Source organism: Zalophus californianus, chromosome 1 (assembly GCF_009762305.2).
Source record: "Zalophus californianus isolate mZalCal1 chromosome 1, mZalCal1.pri.v2, whole genome shotgun sequence".
Classification (NCBI taxonomy): Eukaryota; Metazoa; Chordata; class Mammalia; order Carnivora; family Otariidae; genus Zalophus; species Zalophus californianus.
The window spans coordinates 198,562,229-198,579,631 of record NC_045595.1 but is presented as its reverse complement, the minus strand read 5'-3'; the positions used below and the strand labels follow the sequence as shown (position 1 = coordinate 198,579,631).

General features: G+C 36.6%; 1 protein-coding gene across 1 annotated transcript; it reads left to right on the top strand.

The window, feature by feature from the left end:
- The first annotated feature begins 14,050 nt into the window (after nucleotides 1-14,050).
- On the top strand, nucleotides 14,051-14,548 carry LOC113918269 (60S ribosomal protein L21-like). Its single transcript, XM_035723439.1, has one exon. It carries the CDS (start codon nucleotides 14,066-14,068, stop codon nucleotides 14,546-14,548), a length of 483 nt encoding a protein of 160 aa, XP_035579332.1. The 5' UTR covers nucleotides 14,051-14,065.
- Nucleotides 14,549-17,403: the final 2,855 nt, after the last annotated feature.

Below are 17,403 nucleotides of genomic sequence, written 5' to 3'. Positions count from 1 at the left end.
TGTTTTCTTTTTCTTTTTTCTGAGTGTTTGGTGTTTTCCAGTATCCTCTCTGTTAAAGATACTACCAGATATATCACCTCAGATCAGCATCCAGAATGTAATACTTATAGTATTTTATCAAATTGTTTTACAAATAAGAGTAAAACTTGAGAGAAGAGGCTTCAGGACAGGTCATTTTGATCAGGAAGAAAGACTGAGAAATGCCTTTAGAGTTGGACTTGAACAAAGTGAGTCCCAGCGTATTGGAAGTAGATTATGCCAAACCCCAGTTTGAAGACTTTTGTTACTTCAGAAGGATGGGATGCACACAGTGTTCTGAGAATTTGGGAAGAGAATTCTATCCAACCAGTAAATACTTATTTATTGAAAACATATATACATAATATATACACACATAATACACTCACATCTATTGCATTTTAGAGAACTTAAATGAACACTAACTAGAACATATTTTTCGAGAATTTACAATCCTGGATTGGTGGAAGATACAAAATAATGTACAGATTATGTAACAGAGATTCAAACAATGGAAACACACACAAGGAATAATTAATCCCACTTGATGAAAATCAAAAAATCTTATAGACAAAGTTGCATTTGAATTAGAATCTGAAGCAAGAGTATAATCTTGAGATCAAGAAAAAAAAGGGGGGTGTCTGCGTGGCTCAGTTGTTAAGCATCTGCCTTTGGCTCAAGTCATGATCCCAGGGTCCTGGGATCAAGCCCAGCATAGGGCTCCCTGCTCAGTGGGAAGCCTGCTTCTCCCTCTCCCACTTCCCCTGCTTGTGTTCCCATTCTCACTGTGTCTTTCTCTGTCAAATAAATGGGTAAGATCTTTTAAAAAAAAAAGAAAGAAAGAAGAAAGAAAGAAAGAAGAAAAAGAAAAAAGAAAGAAAGAAAGAAAGAAGAAAGAAAGAAAAGAAAGAAAGAAAGAAAGAAAGAAAGAAGAAGAAGAAAGAAAGAAAGAAAGAAAAAAAAAAAGAAAGAAAGAAAGAAAGAAAAGAAAGAAAGAAAGAAAAGAAAGAAAGAAAGAAAGAAAGAAAGAAAGAAAAAGAAAGAAAGAAAGAAAGAAAGAAGAAAACAGAACAATATAAACAAAATTACAAAGTACTGATGAAATTGAGAAAGTTCCAGAGACTGAGGGTGAGGCACATGAGAGGAATGAACAGAAATGCAGCTGTAAAGCTGGGGCTTGGATTTTGGAAGGGATCGTCCACTCTATTGAATTTGGATTGAAGAGGATGAATAAGAAAAAAAAAATTGAAGAGGATGAGTAAAAAATAAAAATTATCATAGCCTTTGTGATCCGATGGAGGTAGGATACAACATAATGAGCCAAAACAATAATTCTATGGGGGATGGATGCATATTTGGGGAGAGGTGGAGAAGGGTTAGAAAAGACAGAAGATATCAAGGACATGGAGACAAGTCAGAAAATTTCTACCACAGTTCAGGTGAACAAAGCCAGCACCTGGACTGGGGAATAAAATAAATAAATAAATAAATAAATAAATAAAAATAAATAAATAAATAAATAAAAAGTTTAAAAGAAGAACAATTACTTAGAAGCATTAGACTCAAGTGATTCATTGTGAAAGGCTTTTAACATGTAACTGGACATGTAAGTTAAATATTTTGGTTAAATATAGTCAGCTTTCCTTTCATTCCTAACTATAAATTGTGAGACTGTTTGCCTGTGATTCTGAAAAATCATCAGCAATTATAAGCACAGAACACTATGGAAATGAACACTTCTCTTAGTTTAGCATTATTCAAATATGTCACGATTGTGTTCAACCAACCTAATATTTGATCAGCTGTACTTTTGCAAGCAAAATGTAAATGACGAGCGTGGAACATAGCATTTTCTCATGCATGGCATTATTTCCCAATTGATAATCCAGTGTGGACTGTTCAAGGACAACACAACAGCAAAACAATTTCATGTTGAATTGACAGATGACCTAGTGGCATAACGAATTTCCATTCCACTCAATAATACAAACACAGAAGTGAGATTTTTAAAGAAATATTCTTTAATCTTCCTTTTGTTGACAATCCCCTCTTTGGATTTAATTAAACTCCACATTGAACTTAAGCTAGATTTACTTGTTCATTCAGTCAGCAAGTATTGATTGAATGTCTACTGTCTGTTAAGTACTTTGTTCTATCAGAGACACCAATAAGAAGACGCATTCTGGTGAGAGGAGTCAGACAACATGAATTAATAGTTGCAATGCCCAAAGTGATGTGTATCTATAATGAAGAGCATAGAGCAACATAAGCAGGTAGGAAAGAGGAATGTCCAGGACTGGGTGAAAGGTCATTACTACCTAGAGGAAGAAATGTATTTACCCTTAAACTGAATCTTAAATGACATTGAGGAATAATTCGAGAAGCAGGAAGCAGAAGGAAGACTATTTTCAGAGGTAAAGAGGGATAAAGAGGTGTGATGAGTGAGAGGAAGAGCAAGGTTTTCTATGAATAGATTAAGAGAATCAGGGAGGGAGGGAGTGAACAGAGATGAGCTTGGAGTTCATAGCATAGATTTCATTCTAAATAATGACTTTGTGGGAGTGTTGCAGGGTCTGAAAAATGAATCAGAATGTGCGTGTATCTCATCTTCTATATTTAATCCATGCAGTCTTCACAACATGTGGTCAACGTGATGTGCCCATTTTGCAGAAGAGAAACCCTCGCTCGGGATGGTCAGTAAATTGGCCATCGCCATGCAGATCATAATTACCAGCAGCAGAATGTGAATCTGGATATGTTTGCTCCAAAGAAAGAGGAAAAGGCAGGGAAAACCCAAACAAAACAGAATGTAATTGATGTGGAAATTAGCAGAGGGTAGGAGGGTGGGGGCTGATAGAAGCAAAGGGCAGGCTAATGCCCCTGCTTGCACCCTTCAAATTACCCTCAATATTCCTTTGTTCTGGCATAAAATGGTTTTCTGAGACACTGTGCAGTCTGAGGACTTTTCTTGGTATTAAATATATCTAATCAGGATGTTTGAAAGTAAGCCAGGAGGCATTTGTCTTCACGATATACCGTCAAAGCATAGAACTGTTGCTATGTTTACTTATATTACTATTACTGTTGATATCACAATAGCTATTATTAATACTAGTATTATTACCATTACTAATGCTAATACTGGAATTATGATTACAAGTATATTACAATTACAATTATGATTGCTAGTAAGTAGTGGCTAACCCTACCCCAGGTACTTTGAGAATAGGCCCGCCGATACAGTAATTTGCCCTCATTGAGGAAATCCATCTTTAAAACAAAAATGCAATAGTGATGGACTAATTGTATACTCTCTCCCCGGAGCCACTCTAAAGAGAGCAATATTCATCTACATGTACACATTCTGGTGAGTTATATTTTAATCTGCCCATTTATTTAACGTTACCACAGAGAAAGTAATTTGTTATCAGATACCATTGGATTATGCTTCTCTGGATATTATTTATTTTATTATCTAAATACTTCCTTTCTATGTTTTTAAAATATTAGATTTTCTAAAGACTAGGTCAATAACATATTTTAAGATAAACAGTTTGGTAACGTCTATAATTTTAAAATAAGAATAATACAAAAGTACAAAATAAAATCTGTAAAAGAATGTCCTAAGGATTAATATTCAAATAGCATATACACATTTTTAATTAAGTGGGGGTTTATATTATGCATACAATTTTATTTCAATTAATAATTATATTTACTTAAGTTTGCCAAGCTTGCTTAAGCTTTTCTTTGAAAGTCTAGCTTTTAATGATGACATAATTTGCTCTCTTAAAGCATATCTAACCATTTTTCTGTTTCTGGACATTTAAGTTGTTTACAAAATATTTCCATAATGCTGTGAAAATCACTATGGTACATAAATGTCTGTCCTGATCTCTGGTGATTTTTGTATTTTTATTTAATAAAAGTAAATAGTGGATAGAATATGACTATTTTAAAAGATCTTACATATATTTTATTACATACATAATTGCATATAATTGCATATATTACATATATTATAATGTGCCCCTGTAATGAAAAAAATGTCAGTTTGATAAAAATGAAATAGCATTGTCTTATTTTATCTCATTTATAAAGGTAAAACACTTTTTGGTAATTATCAATCCCTAGTGTCTTCTTTTGTAAATTGCCACAAGGCAAATTGCCGGTAGGCAGTGTAGCATATTGATTATAGACTTCGACTTGAGAGCCAGATGTCCTAGATTCAAATCCCTGCTCTGCTAGCAACTTATTCTGTGACTCTGAGCAAATTATTAGTCTCTTTGCATCTGAGGTTTGTGTTTTTGTTTTTGCTTTTTCCTCTGTAATGGGAGGGAAGAAAATATTGTATCTACATCATGGGGATGAGATGATCGAAAGCTTTAATACACATAAAATACTTAGAACATGAATGGACACTTACTAAATGATCAATAAGTGTTAGTTATTAGTATTATTAGATGTGCTTAATAGCCTTCATCTACTTTTCATTAAGTCATTTTTCCACTTTGAAATTCTTTATGTATTACAAATAATAAAATTTGTCCCACATATCTGTTGCAAAGATTTTGTTTGTTTGCCTTTTAAATAATGTTATTTGATATCCCTAACACTTTACATTTCAAGCAGTCACATTCATTAAGGAAACAAAGACTCATTTCTAACTCACTCATCTTTGTAGATGTTCTAAACTGCTTTCAAATCATATCCGGCTTTTCCAAAAGCCTGTGTCTACAAAGTATACAAGGCATGTAGGTAAAGTTTCAATGTACTGACTTTGGGTGAAGTTACGTTTTGGGGGGGCGTGGTTAAATTATTTATTTTTAGGGGTGAATTTTTTTTGAAACAACAAAGATTTAGGGTCATTTATAGTTCAGGTATAATCACTAGACTTATATGAAATGGACACTTAACTAAACAAATGGATTTGGTATGTTTTAGATAAGACAGTGTTATGTAACATGATTTACTGACCAGTCAGAGGTCTCTTGGGGCACAACTTGGACCCACTCAGATTCCTCTCCCTTCTACTCACTTGTTTCTTCTAAGCTTGTGCAGTGGATCCCAACTCTGAGGGTGATTGTCCAGCCCTTGCCACAGTGATTGACTAATAACTTGACTAGGCTGCAACCCTATGGCACCTTACCCCATTTCCCCCCTTCCTCCTTCTGCCAGAATTGCTAGAGAAGGAACACCTAGAAGGCAAATCTGACCAATTGGATGTGGAAACCCACAGGCTATATTCTCCTCCCTCTCTTTTCCCATTTGGGCTGCCATAACGGAATTACCATAAACTGGATGGCTTGTAAACAACAGAAATATATTTTTCACAGTTCTGGAGGCTGGAAGTCCAACATCAGGATGCCAGCGTGGTTGAGTTCTGGTGAGACCTCTCGTCCTAGTTGCAGATTGCTGACTTATCACATGGCAGATCTTGGAGGGGGAAGAGAGCTCTCTCCTGGCTCTTCCAAGGGCACTAATCCCATCTTGGGGACCCTCCCCCACCATGAACTCATCTAATCTTAATTACCTCATCTAATTACCTCCTAAAGGCCCCACCTCCTAATACCAACACATTGGGGAGTACAGTTTCAACATATGAATCTGGGAGGAACACACTCAGTCTGGAATATCCCCATCCCCCTACAGACAGAACACCCTATAATTTCTTGGCCAATAGTTCTGATAGATCAAGACATTTGTCCCTAACGCAAGCAGTGGACAGCTGGTAGCATATCCTCCTTTGCTCTCCTTCCTTGCCTTTCTGTCCCTTCCCCTCACCTTCACTACCCTTTGATTGCACTCTCTAATAAAATAGTGGCACCCAAATTCATGCCTTGGGCTCTGATTTCAGAGAACCCAAGATACCAGTGAGCTAAAAAGAAAATCTTGGCATAACAAGAAACAGCATTCTCAGTATAATCCTATTTCAGCGCAATTATATGTTAATTATTTTGGTGTCCAAGTCACTGCCATACTTCTGTGATGTATGTAGTGTCTTTTGTCGAAATACAGCACCAAGTCACAGAATTAAAATAAGCAGAGAGTATGACAACCTGAAATCCTCATTACAAAAGACATAAAGAGAAGGGGCGCCTGGGTGGCTCAGTCGCTAAACGTCTGCCGTCGGTTCAGGTCATGATCCCAGGGTCCTGGGATCGAGCCCCGCATCGGGCTCCCTGCTCCACGGGGAAGCCTGCTTCTCCCTCGCCCACTCCCCCTGCTTGTGTTCCCTCTCTCGCTGTGCCTCTCTCTGTCAAATACATACATAAAATCTTAAAAAAAAAAGACATAAAGAAGTAAAATTATTAAAATAATTTCTTACAGGCTGGGTTGTCAGGTATATACTCTCACGGACTGTTCTGTTTTGGTCTTCAGCAATGCTTCCAGTTTTTTTTGTTTTGTATTGTTTTTCCTGTTTAGAAAAAAACGAAAATATCATTTTTTGATACTTCTTAAGTAAGCTAAACAGCCAAAAAAGCAATGAGTTCGTGAAAACATGGGGACATAAGAGGGGCACCTGGGTGGCTCAGTTGTTAAGTGTCTGCCTTCGGCTCAGGTCATGATCCCAGGGTCCTGGGATGGAGCCCTGCATCGGGCTCCCTGCTCTGTGGGAAGCCTGCTTCTCCCTCCCCCACTCCCCCTGCTTGTGTTCCCTCTCTTGCTGTGTCTCTCTCTGTCAAATAAATAAATAAAATCTTAAAAAAAAAACATGGTGACATAAGATAATTTATTAAAAAATATAATTGCCCTTTATTTTTAATAAAAGTAAGGTAATAAATCACTTTTACAATAAGAAATTTTTACAATATACAAATATTTTACAATATACAATACAATTTTTTTTACAATTTTTACAATATACAAGAAAGTATATATTCTTCTTAAGGTTTAAATAAAATATTCAGACTGAAAAATAGAGAATACACCTTTTCTAAAAAGTTGTATAAAGAAGCGTATGAGAGAAAACATTTGGCCGAAAAATAATTCAATATATTTATACTATATTTCATCTTCAGGCTTTCATAGAATCATAAAAATTCAGGCTTTCCCCTGAAATGTTGCTCTGTAAGTTATATTTTCTGTGATGAATATTTGAAAAGGCTTGCTTTTCTTATAGCTAGTGATAGTCAATAAAAAATCATTAAGAGACTAGATATTTAAGAGAATTAAAGTGGAATTATAATGTTTAAGTCTAAAAGATTAGGATATTTCTCTGTAGTTAGGAATAGATGGGTGAAGCTGAAGCACAAGACAAGCTATTGCCCAAGGCAAGGGGAATAAAAATCAGAGAGCCGCTCACAAGCATTACAATACATTTATTATAGTCTATGGTATTTTTCTTCTGTAGGAGGTATTGTAACATAACCTTTTTTTCTGAAACACTGCTGTGTAGGGGGTGATTTTACTGTGACAACAACAACAACAAAAAAAGGGGGGTATATACTGCCATTGCAGGGCAACGTGACAAAGGAACTTTGAAGAAGTTATTGAAATTCATTGACTCTCAGTTTCTTACCTTTTAAGTCAAGGGTAAACAAAAACTAGCCCAGAGGAATTTCTGTAGAATTGTAAAAAAAAAAAATATATAACAACATTTATTAAGTTATCTGTTAATGGAAGAGTCCATACATATGAATCTTCCGTCCTCTTAAAGAAGAACCTCTCGAGTATGAAAGTGGTATACACAGCATGGTTGGGGTTTCACTCACTGTATGTAGCAAGCACATTTGACCAGCAGATTGAAATGAAAGGACTCAGGCATTATGATAGTTTTACTGCTTCCTCCCTGTAGAGCGGGCTGTCTTAGACACTTCTTGTGTCTGGCCCCAACCCACATGGGTCACCTTTTCCTCCAGTCATTGCTGCAGCCAACAGTTTTGCACCCATGTAATTTGGCAGTACTTTCTCTCAGCTGCAATGCATGCCTTGCACCTTTGCCCTTAAGCAACCTGGGTTTGTGGGAGAGCTAAAGCCCCCCCCCTCGGGGGGGGGCATCTTTGATAAATGGAAACAGGTGTCCGTCCGTGGGTTAATGTTCCCTAACTGCAGTGGGCAATATCGTGGATAATTCCCTGAGAGGACAATTCTAAGGGACATTCTAAAGAGCATCTCAGATGTACCTGGCAGGACTCAAGCCCAAGTGCACACAGTGGTATCAGTTCAACCCAAGAATGTCTCCTGGCTTGGCTTTAACTCCTTCTCTCCTTTCACTTTCCCCAATGACAAGCCAACAAAAATTACCTGCATACAAGCCCTTATTCCAGGCTCTTCTTTGGGGCCATCCAGTAGGATGGAGGATATCCAGGGTAAAGAGAAGCCACGAAGGGATTAATTAAAACCTGTTAATAGGATGGTGACTCGTAGTATCCAAAAGGGAAAGAAACAGAGTTACTTTGCCAACATTATAGTAATAGTAGTAAAAAATTTAACACATTTAAGATTTGCTAATTTCAGTAATTTAAACTAAAATTCAAATGGAACATTCAAGTTCATGAAAGCTACGGCTATTCTAAACAATTAAGGCAACTTATGTCCAAGTGGTCATCTTCTAAGAGTGAAAGCTATCTGTTGTTTTTCAATATATTCAAATGGAATGAAGCCAGGACATTGAGGAGTTATGGCATTTCCTTACTGCTTTGCTTGGCAGAAATTCCTAGTGCAATTTGAATTCACCTAACTGCAATTTACGCTTTATCTTTTACATAAATCATGTACAGAGTTTCAGAAGGACATGAACTATTGGAAAACACTGATGCCTTTCCCACAAAACTTTCAACATTACAGCTACTCGGTTTTCTTTTCCTTTCTCTCTAATTCTCAGGGGATAAGGGTATTTGAACAACTAACACTGTGGATTGTATTTATGCAGTCCCTCTTGTGTTTTTCCACAAGAGAAGTATTTTCTTTTATCATTTTTGTCACAAGTCTCATTTAAAATTTTTCCCCATTTTTGTCCTTCTGACCGTATGTAATTAATGACCCAGAATACTTTTGAAAGCAGCTTCTGAGTATGAAGTCCTCTGACTATAGGACCCAGGAATCACATATGGGCAACTCCCAGTTTGCCATCATACTTGGTCGATGATGGGGAGACCTTCTGGAAGATGCGAAGTGTACAACCTTCATAGCCACTTCTCCTTGTATGCTTTCCTCCTTCTCCATTCTACATGTCTTACCACAAAATAAAAATCACAAATCCTCAACTAGCACTTATTATGGCAGTCAATATTCTAGTCTTTACAAACATCAGCTCCATGAATCTTCTTTAACCCCCTAGGAGGTTATGAAATGAAGGTAGAGAGTAATCAAAGAGCTTCCCAAGATTACACAGTTAGTAAGTTCAGGAGTCTTTGGGATTTGCATCCCAGCTGTTCAGCCCTGTGTCTGTGCTCTGTGCTCCTAACCACTACAATAGTTTTCTCTTGATGAAGTCAAACTCCTTGCCCCAGTAAGACACATGTCAATGCAGTGGCAAAATCAAAAGACCATGTAGCAGATACACAGAGAAGCCCCTTTAAAGAGAAGCAATGGCAGTGCAGCCTCTATCCTAGAGTAACAATTGATGGCTCTTTGAACTTTCCACAACATCATACGTGGATAGAGTGAGAATAATAGAAAGGATTCCCACACTGTGAAAATAGCATGGGAGGCTGGGATGCCAAGAAGATTACTGACATTTTGATCCCTATGTTGACCTATACAACTGTGTCTATATATCAGCCATACCATGAAATGCAGGCCACCCAAATTCAATGAGATTCTTATAAAATTTGGCAAGAATGTGGAGTAATTTTACAATTTATATTGTGAGGATTTGTAATATATCTCCTCCCCCATCTTAGAGTGAACTCTTATTTAATACAGAGTTAACTCTTGGGCGCCTGAGTGGCTCAGTTGGTTAAGCAACTGCCTTCGGCTCAGGTCATGATCCTGCAGTCCTGGGATCGAGTCCCGCATCAGGCTCCCTGCTCAGCAGGGAGTCTGCTTCTCCCTCGGACCCTCCCCCCTCTCATGTGCTCGCTCTCTATCTCATTCTCTCTCTCAAATAAATAAATAAAGTCTTAAAAAATTTTAAAAAAATACAGAGTTAACTCTTACTTAAGACAATTCACTCTTATTTAATACACACTAGTGGTAGGATCCTATTGTTATATTCTGATGTTCTGCACGTGCAGAATGCATTTGGGATGTGGCTTTGCTACTACTGTTGAACTTTGAAAGGACCACCCAGTGTAAGTTTTAGCTATAAACAAAGTATATAGCTTTGTATCACACTCTGCCAGACTCCTGGGTAGGTAGAGCTATTCAGTTAAAATGATAGAATAAAGAAACTCTTCCCTCCAAGTGAATCATGTCTCATTAATAAATGATAAACCATGGAAGAAAAATTTCAGACAAGGTATATAATCCTTTTAAGCCTTTTAAAGGAGAAAGCTTGGTCTGGTATGCTCTACCAAACAAAAATCAATGTGGTGAAACCAAAGATAGACTGTGATAACATTTGTGTTTTTTTTTTCCATCAAAGATTTTGGAAAATGGGGATGAGTTTTCTAGTTGTATTTATGTATACAACTAGAAATAGTGATATAAATCAAGAAATATAGAAATGTATATATACATATGTGTATGTGTATATGTATGTGTGTCTGTGTACATATGTACATATGTATATATAATTTTCACCTGAATAGAAATCTTAAATACACTTATAAGATCAATTTTCATTCATGGAATGTATGTTGTTCATTTTTCATTGTTTTATATATTATTTTAAATTATATTTACATACTACTTTGTTATATTTTGTATTCTATTTTAACGTGAAAATGCTTGATAATATGATATTTGAGAATGTCTTATATATTATTTTAAATTATATTTACATACCACTTTATTATATTTTGTATTCTATTTTAACTTGAAAATGCTTGATAATAGGATATTTGGGTATACAATTTCTACTCTTTTTTTTTTAGGGTGGGGCAGAGGGAGAGAGAGAATCTCAAGCAGGCTCCACAACCAGCACAGAGTCCGATGTGGGGCTTGATCCCACAACCTTGAGATTATGACCTGAGCCAAAATCAAGAGCCAGATGCCACCAAGGCACCCCAAGTTTCTCTTCTATTTTAAGCACGATTTTATAGCAGTAATTCTAAAGTATGTCACCCAACTATGTAATCACATAAAAGATAAACCAAAGGTTAATATCCTGTTCATTTTAAATATACATATACATACAATATACACATATAATGTATATATATGCCAAATATTGACTTAACTCAATATAGAGAAATATCTGAGATATTATACTAACAATAATATAATTTAAATTGTTTTTTGAATTTGGAATAGAATGGTATTTTATAAGTGCATTCATTCTTTTCATATGACAAGTGTTTATTGAACACCTAGCTATATATATATAAAACACTTAACTATATAAAGATACAGTTTTAGAAAGGCTTGGAGATTCCAAACATTCAGACAAAGATACTGCTAGTTGGGGTATAAAAGAAAAGAATATCCATGTCTCAAGTAGTTATAAAACCAATTAAAAAACAATATATTTATCCATCTGTATGTTATTGAACATCTACTCTGTGCTAGGCAAAGTTATAGACATTCTGTCGACAGCACTAAAAAAGCAGACAAAATCCCTTTTGTAATGGGTGTGAGATTTTTGTTGGAAAGACCAGAAAATAAATGAAATATATAAATAAAATGTGTAGTAAGTTATGAGAATAAGTGCTATGGATAACAAAATAGAGAAAGAGAGTGACAGAGAAAGGAGGTGGAATTTTCAATGGAGTCTTGGGGAAAGCCTTTTCCTTTTGAGTCAACTCTGTTGCTCTGATCAGAGTAGAATGCACTTTATGGGGACAGGGGAAAGAGCAGAGAGACCAGTTAAGAGACTATTGGAATACTTCAGGATATAGGTAATGATGACTTATACCAGGAGGTGCTGAGAATTGGTGTGATTTTGACTATGTTTTGAAAATGAAACCAACAGGATATATTAATGGATTCAATGGGAAGTATGAGAGATAGAGAAGTGGAAGCTAACTCCTGGGTTTTGGCCTAAATAATTAGAACAGAGTAGTCATTTTTAGTAGAACATTTTTTTTTAATGTTTAAGAAAAAAGAAAAAAACAAAATGACCAAAGGATAGGGCTGTGTGAGCCTGAGGGCATGAAAAGATAATAGTGATCCATTTATTTGTCCAGAGCCAGGACAGTCAATCTATTGATTGCTAGAATGAGGAAGTCACAATTTAGTAGGCACAGGGATAGGGGATTAAAAGATAAGCAGAATGAAACTGGACCATTTCCTTACACCACACACAAAAATAGACTCCAAATGGTTGAAAGACCTAAACGTGAGACAGGAGTCCATCAAAATCCTAGAGGAGAACACAGTCAGCAACCTCTTCGACCTCAGCCGCAGCAACTTCTTCCTAGAAACATCACCAAAGGCACGGGAAGCCAGGGCAAAAATGAACTATTGGGATTTCATCAAGATAAAAAGCTTTTGCACAGCAAAAGAAACAGTCCACAAAACCAAAAGACAACCGACAGAATGGGAGAAAATATTTGCAAATGACATATCAGATAAAGGGCTAGTATCCAAAATCTATAAAGAACTTATCAAACTCAACACCCAAAGAACAAATAATCCAATCAAGAAATGGGCAGAAGACATGAACAGACATTTTTCCAAAGAAGACATCCAAATGGCCAACAGGCACATGAAAAAGTGCTCAACATCACTTGGCATCAGAGAAATCCAAATCAAAACCTCAATGAGATACCACCTCACACCCGTCAGAATGGCTAAAATTAACAAGTCAGGGAACGACAGATTTTGGCGGGGATGTGGAGAAAGGGGAACCCTCCTACACTGTTGGTGGGAATGCAAGCTGGTGCAACCCCTCTGGAAAACAGTATGGAGGTTCCTCAAACAGTTGAAATTAGAGCTACCATTCGATCCAGCAATTGCACTACTGGGTATTTGCCCCAAAGATACAAATGTAGGGACCCGAAGGGGTACGTGCACCCCGATGTTTATAGCAGCAATGTCCACAATAGCCAAACTGTGGAAAGAGCCAAGATGTCCATCGACAGATGAATGGATAAAGAAGATGTGGTATATATACACAATGGAATATTATGCAGCCATCAAAAGGAATGAGATCTTGCCATTTGCAACGACATGGATGGAACTGGAGGGTGTTATGCTGAGTGAAATAAGTCAATCAGAGAAAGACATGTATCATATGACCTCACTGATATGAGGAATTCTTAATCTCAGGAACAAACTGAGGGTTGCTGGAGTGGTCGGGGGTGGGAGGGATGGGGTGGCTGGGTGATAGACATTGGGGAGGGTATGTGCTATGGTGAGCGCTGTGAATTGTATAAGACTGTTGAATCACAGATCTGTACTTCTGAAACAAATAATGCAACATATTTTAAGAAAAAAGAAAAAGAAGAAGATAGCAGGAGAGGAAGAATGAAGGGGAGTAAGTCAGAGGGGGAGATGAACCAGGAGAGATGATGGACTCTGAAAAACAAACTGAGGTTTCTAAAGGGGAGGAGGGTAGGGGGATGGGTTAGCCTGGTGATGGGTATTAAAGAGGGCACATTCTGCATGGAGCACTGGGTGTTATGAACAAACAATGAATCATGGAACACTACACCAAAACAAATGATGTAATATATGGTGATTAACATAACAATAAAAAATTAGAAAAAAAAAGATAAGCAGATTTTTTTTTTTTTTTAAGAGAATGAAAAGACTAGTCACAGACTGGGAGAAAATATTTGCAAAACATGTCTGAAAAGGTCTTGTATCCAGTATATGCAAAGAACTCAACATTCGATGATAAGAAAACAAACCTCACCTACAACCTAGGTAAAGATCTGGACACCTCACTAAAAAGATATACAGGTGACAAAAAAAAGCATATGAAAAGATGTTTGATTAAAATATGACATTAGGCTTCCTTTCAGCCAGAACCACCATCTTCCAGTAATTCACCAAAATGACCAACACAAAGGGAAAGAGGAGAGGTACCCGCTATATGTTCTCTAGAGCTTTTAGAAAACAAGGAGTTGTTCCTTTGGCCACATACATGCAAATCTATAAGAAAGGTGATATTGTGGACATCAAGGGAATGGGCACTGTTCAGAAAGGAATGCCCCACGAATGTTACCATGGTAAAACTGGAAGAGTCTACAATGTGACTCAGCATGCTGTTGGCATTGTTGTAAACAAACAAGTTAAGGGCAAGATTCTTGCCAAGAGAATTAATGTACGCATTGAGTATATTAAACACTCAAAGAGCCCAGATAGCTTCCTGAAGTGTGTGAAGGAAAATGACCAGAAAAACAAGGAAGCCAAAGAGAAAGGTACTTGGGTTCAACTGAAGCGCCAGCCTGCCCCACCCAGAGAAGCACACTTTGTGAGAACTAATGGAAAGGAGCCCAAACTGCTGGAACCCATTCCCTATGAATTCATGGCGTGAAAAATGTAAAGAAAATAAAAGACCTCAAGACTGTAACAACAACAAAAAATAATAATAAAAAAAATAAAATACGTCAGCAGGAAATTACAGATTAAAACACACCATTCTACAACCAAATTCAAAACAGAATTTAGATTCTATTATTGTTAGTCTGGTATCTTGAGTATCTTTTTATATCAAGTAAATCAACATCATTTGTCATTAAAAAATTGGTGACGGGTACTAAAGAGGGCATGTACTGAATGGAGCACTGGGTGTTATATGCAAACTGAATCATGGAACACTACATCAAAAACTAATGATGTATGGTGATTAACATAACAATAAAAAATTAAAAAAAAACTAATGATGTAATATATGATGATTAACATAATAAAATAAAAAATAAAAAACAGTATTTTGTTTCCATCTTTCCCCTTTATGACTATAATTCTTTATGTAATTTTTGAAATAAATTTAATAACAATAATTAAATTTTTAAATAAAGTAAATAAGTATAATAATATATTTTACCAAAAAATTGCAAATTAAAACAATAGTGCAACGCCACTACATGTCTATTAGAAAGACTAAAATTTTGGGGCGCCTGGGTGGCTCAGTCGTTGAGCATCTGCCTTCAGCTCAGGTCGTGAGCCCAGAATCCTGGGATCGAGCCCCGCATCGGGCTCCCTGCTCAGCGGGAAGCCTGCTTCTCCCTCTCCCACTCCCCCTGCTTGTGTTCCCTCTCTCGCTGTGTCTCTCTCTGTCAAATAAATCTTTAAAAAAAAAAAAAAAAAAAAAAAGAAAGACTAAAATTTTAAGAGACTGGCAACACGAAATATTGGCAAGGATGCAAAGCAATAAGAACTCTCACTCATTGCCGGTGGTAATTTAAAACGGGACAACCATTTTGGAAGACAGTTCTTACCAGACAAAATATAGTCTTACTACACTATCTAAAATCTGTGTTTCTGTGTCTTTACCTAATTGAGTTGAAAATTTATGTCAACACAAAAACCTCCACACAAATGTTGATAGCAACTCTACTCATGATTGCCTCCAAACTGGGTGCAACCAAGATGCCTTTCATAGGTGAGTGAATAAACTAACTTTGGTACATCCATACAATGAAATATCATTCAGTGATAAAAAGAAAGAAGCATCAAGTCATGAAATGGCATGAAATAAACTTTAATGCATATTGCTAAGTGAGAAAAGCCATTCTAAAAGATACTCTATGATTCCAATTGTGTGGTATTCCAGAAAAGGCAAAGATAAAGGGACAATTAAAAGAACAGTGGTTTCCCAGGCTCCAGGGAAAAGGAAGAAAGAATATGTAGACAAAGCACAGAGGATTTTGAGGATAGTGAAACTATGTTGTGTGATACTGTAATGGTGGATATATGACATGCATTTGTCAATATCCATTGAATTATGAAACATACAGAGTGAGCCTTAATATAAACTATGGTCATCAGACTTTAGTTAATAATGTATCAATATTGGTTCATTAATTAATCCAAATATGACAAATAATGCAAGATATTATAAGGGGAACTGTTGGGGATTGAGTTATATGAGAAATCTCTAAACCATCTGCATAATTTTTCTGCAAATCTACAAATGTTCTAAAAGATAAAGTTTATCAATTAAAAAAACCCAGATTTTTGATGTGTATAATCAACCTGAGATTTCTATCAATAACTGAACTACCAGAAGACAAAAAAAAATAAATTTAAAATAAATATTTGAGAGCCATTTACATACCACTATTAAATAAAGCCGAAAAGTTTGAAAAGATTTTTCAACATAAAGTCTGAAAAAGTAAAACATCAAAAATAGATCTTCTGTATCATTTTTTCCCCCAAACTTGCCCAATAACTACTTGGGGCAGTGGTACTTGTTAAAAATATCTATTTCCAGGTCTTGTCCAAGACCCTTTGTATCTATGCATCCAGGGGACTGGCCTAGGAAGTTTTATTTTCAGCAGTAGCCAGAAGTAGCATTTTGTCTCCAGGCAAGATGGCAAACTACCACCCTACACATGCCCTGAAGAAAGAGCAAGATGCAATAGAAAAAGGAATTGATAGTATAGAAGCGAAAAACTGAGGAAAAATAAAGGTAGTCCTACTGAATGTATTTATTGAAAATGAGGTGGAACAGAGTCTCTATGCTTAGACTTTGTCAGGAGAGAGAGAAAGTGAAGAAGCCTGGAAGCTTCCAATGACAGTTGGAAGTAGAAGTAGGTGGATTAGGAATATAAGTAGAGGAAAAGAAGAGACTCTACCTACCAAGACACTGAGGAGAAGATACGGGCAAATTCTGAAGTGGGGTGAAGGGAAGCCTCTCTTTTTTATTTATCTTATTTGTAGAAGGCCACAAGTTGCTGAGTGGGGCTGCCATAAGAACCTAGATGACTCTGAACAAGAAAAAAAAAGAAAGTGGAATGGGACTGTTGGACTATCTCTGTAATTTGACTATTGTCTCTGCCTCCTGTATACAAGAGACAGGAGAGAGGGTATCTAAGAAGGTTATGATAAAAGCACACACCATGAAATTGGTTTAAAGGGTTGAGAAGCTTTATTAATAACAGTACTTTTGCATAGGAGCCGATTTTGCATGGACTGAAGAGAAAGAAGGAATAGGTAAGTTACTGAAAGCTTTGATGGAAGCAAAAATAAGTTCTTTAAAAGCAGGAGAGAGAAAGATGTGAGAATGGGAAGGCGTTGTTGGAAGGGATTTGCCACTTCCAATTTTTTTATAAGATTCATTTATTTATTTCAGAGAGAGATAGAGTGTGAGGGGGAGGGACAGATAGAGAAGGTGAGAGAGAATCTGAAGCAGACAGGGAGCTTGACGTGGGGCTCAATCCCATG

Coding starts and splice junctions, on each gene's coding strand:
- LOC113918269 (XM_035723439.1), top strand. CDS start 14,066: ATGACCAACACAAAGGGAAAGAGGAGAGGTACCCGCTATATGTTCTCT.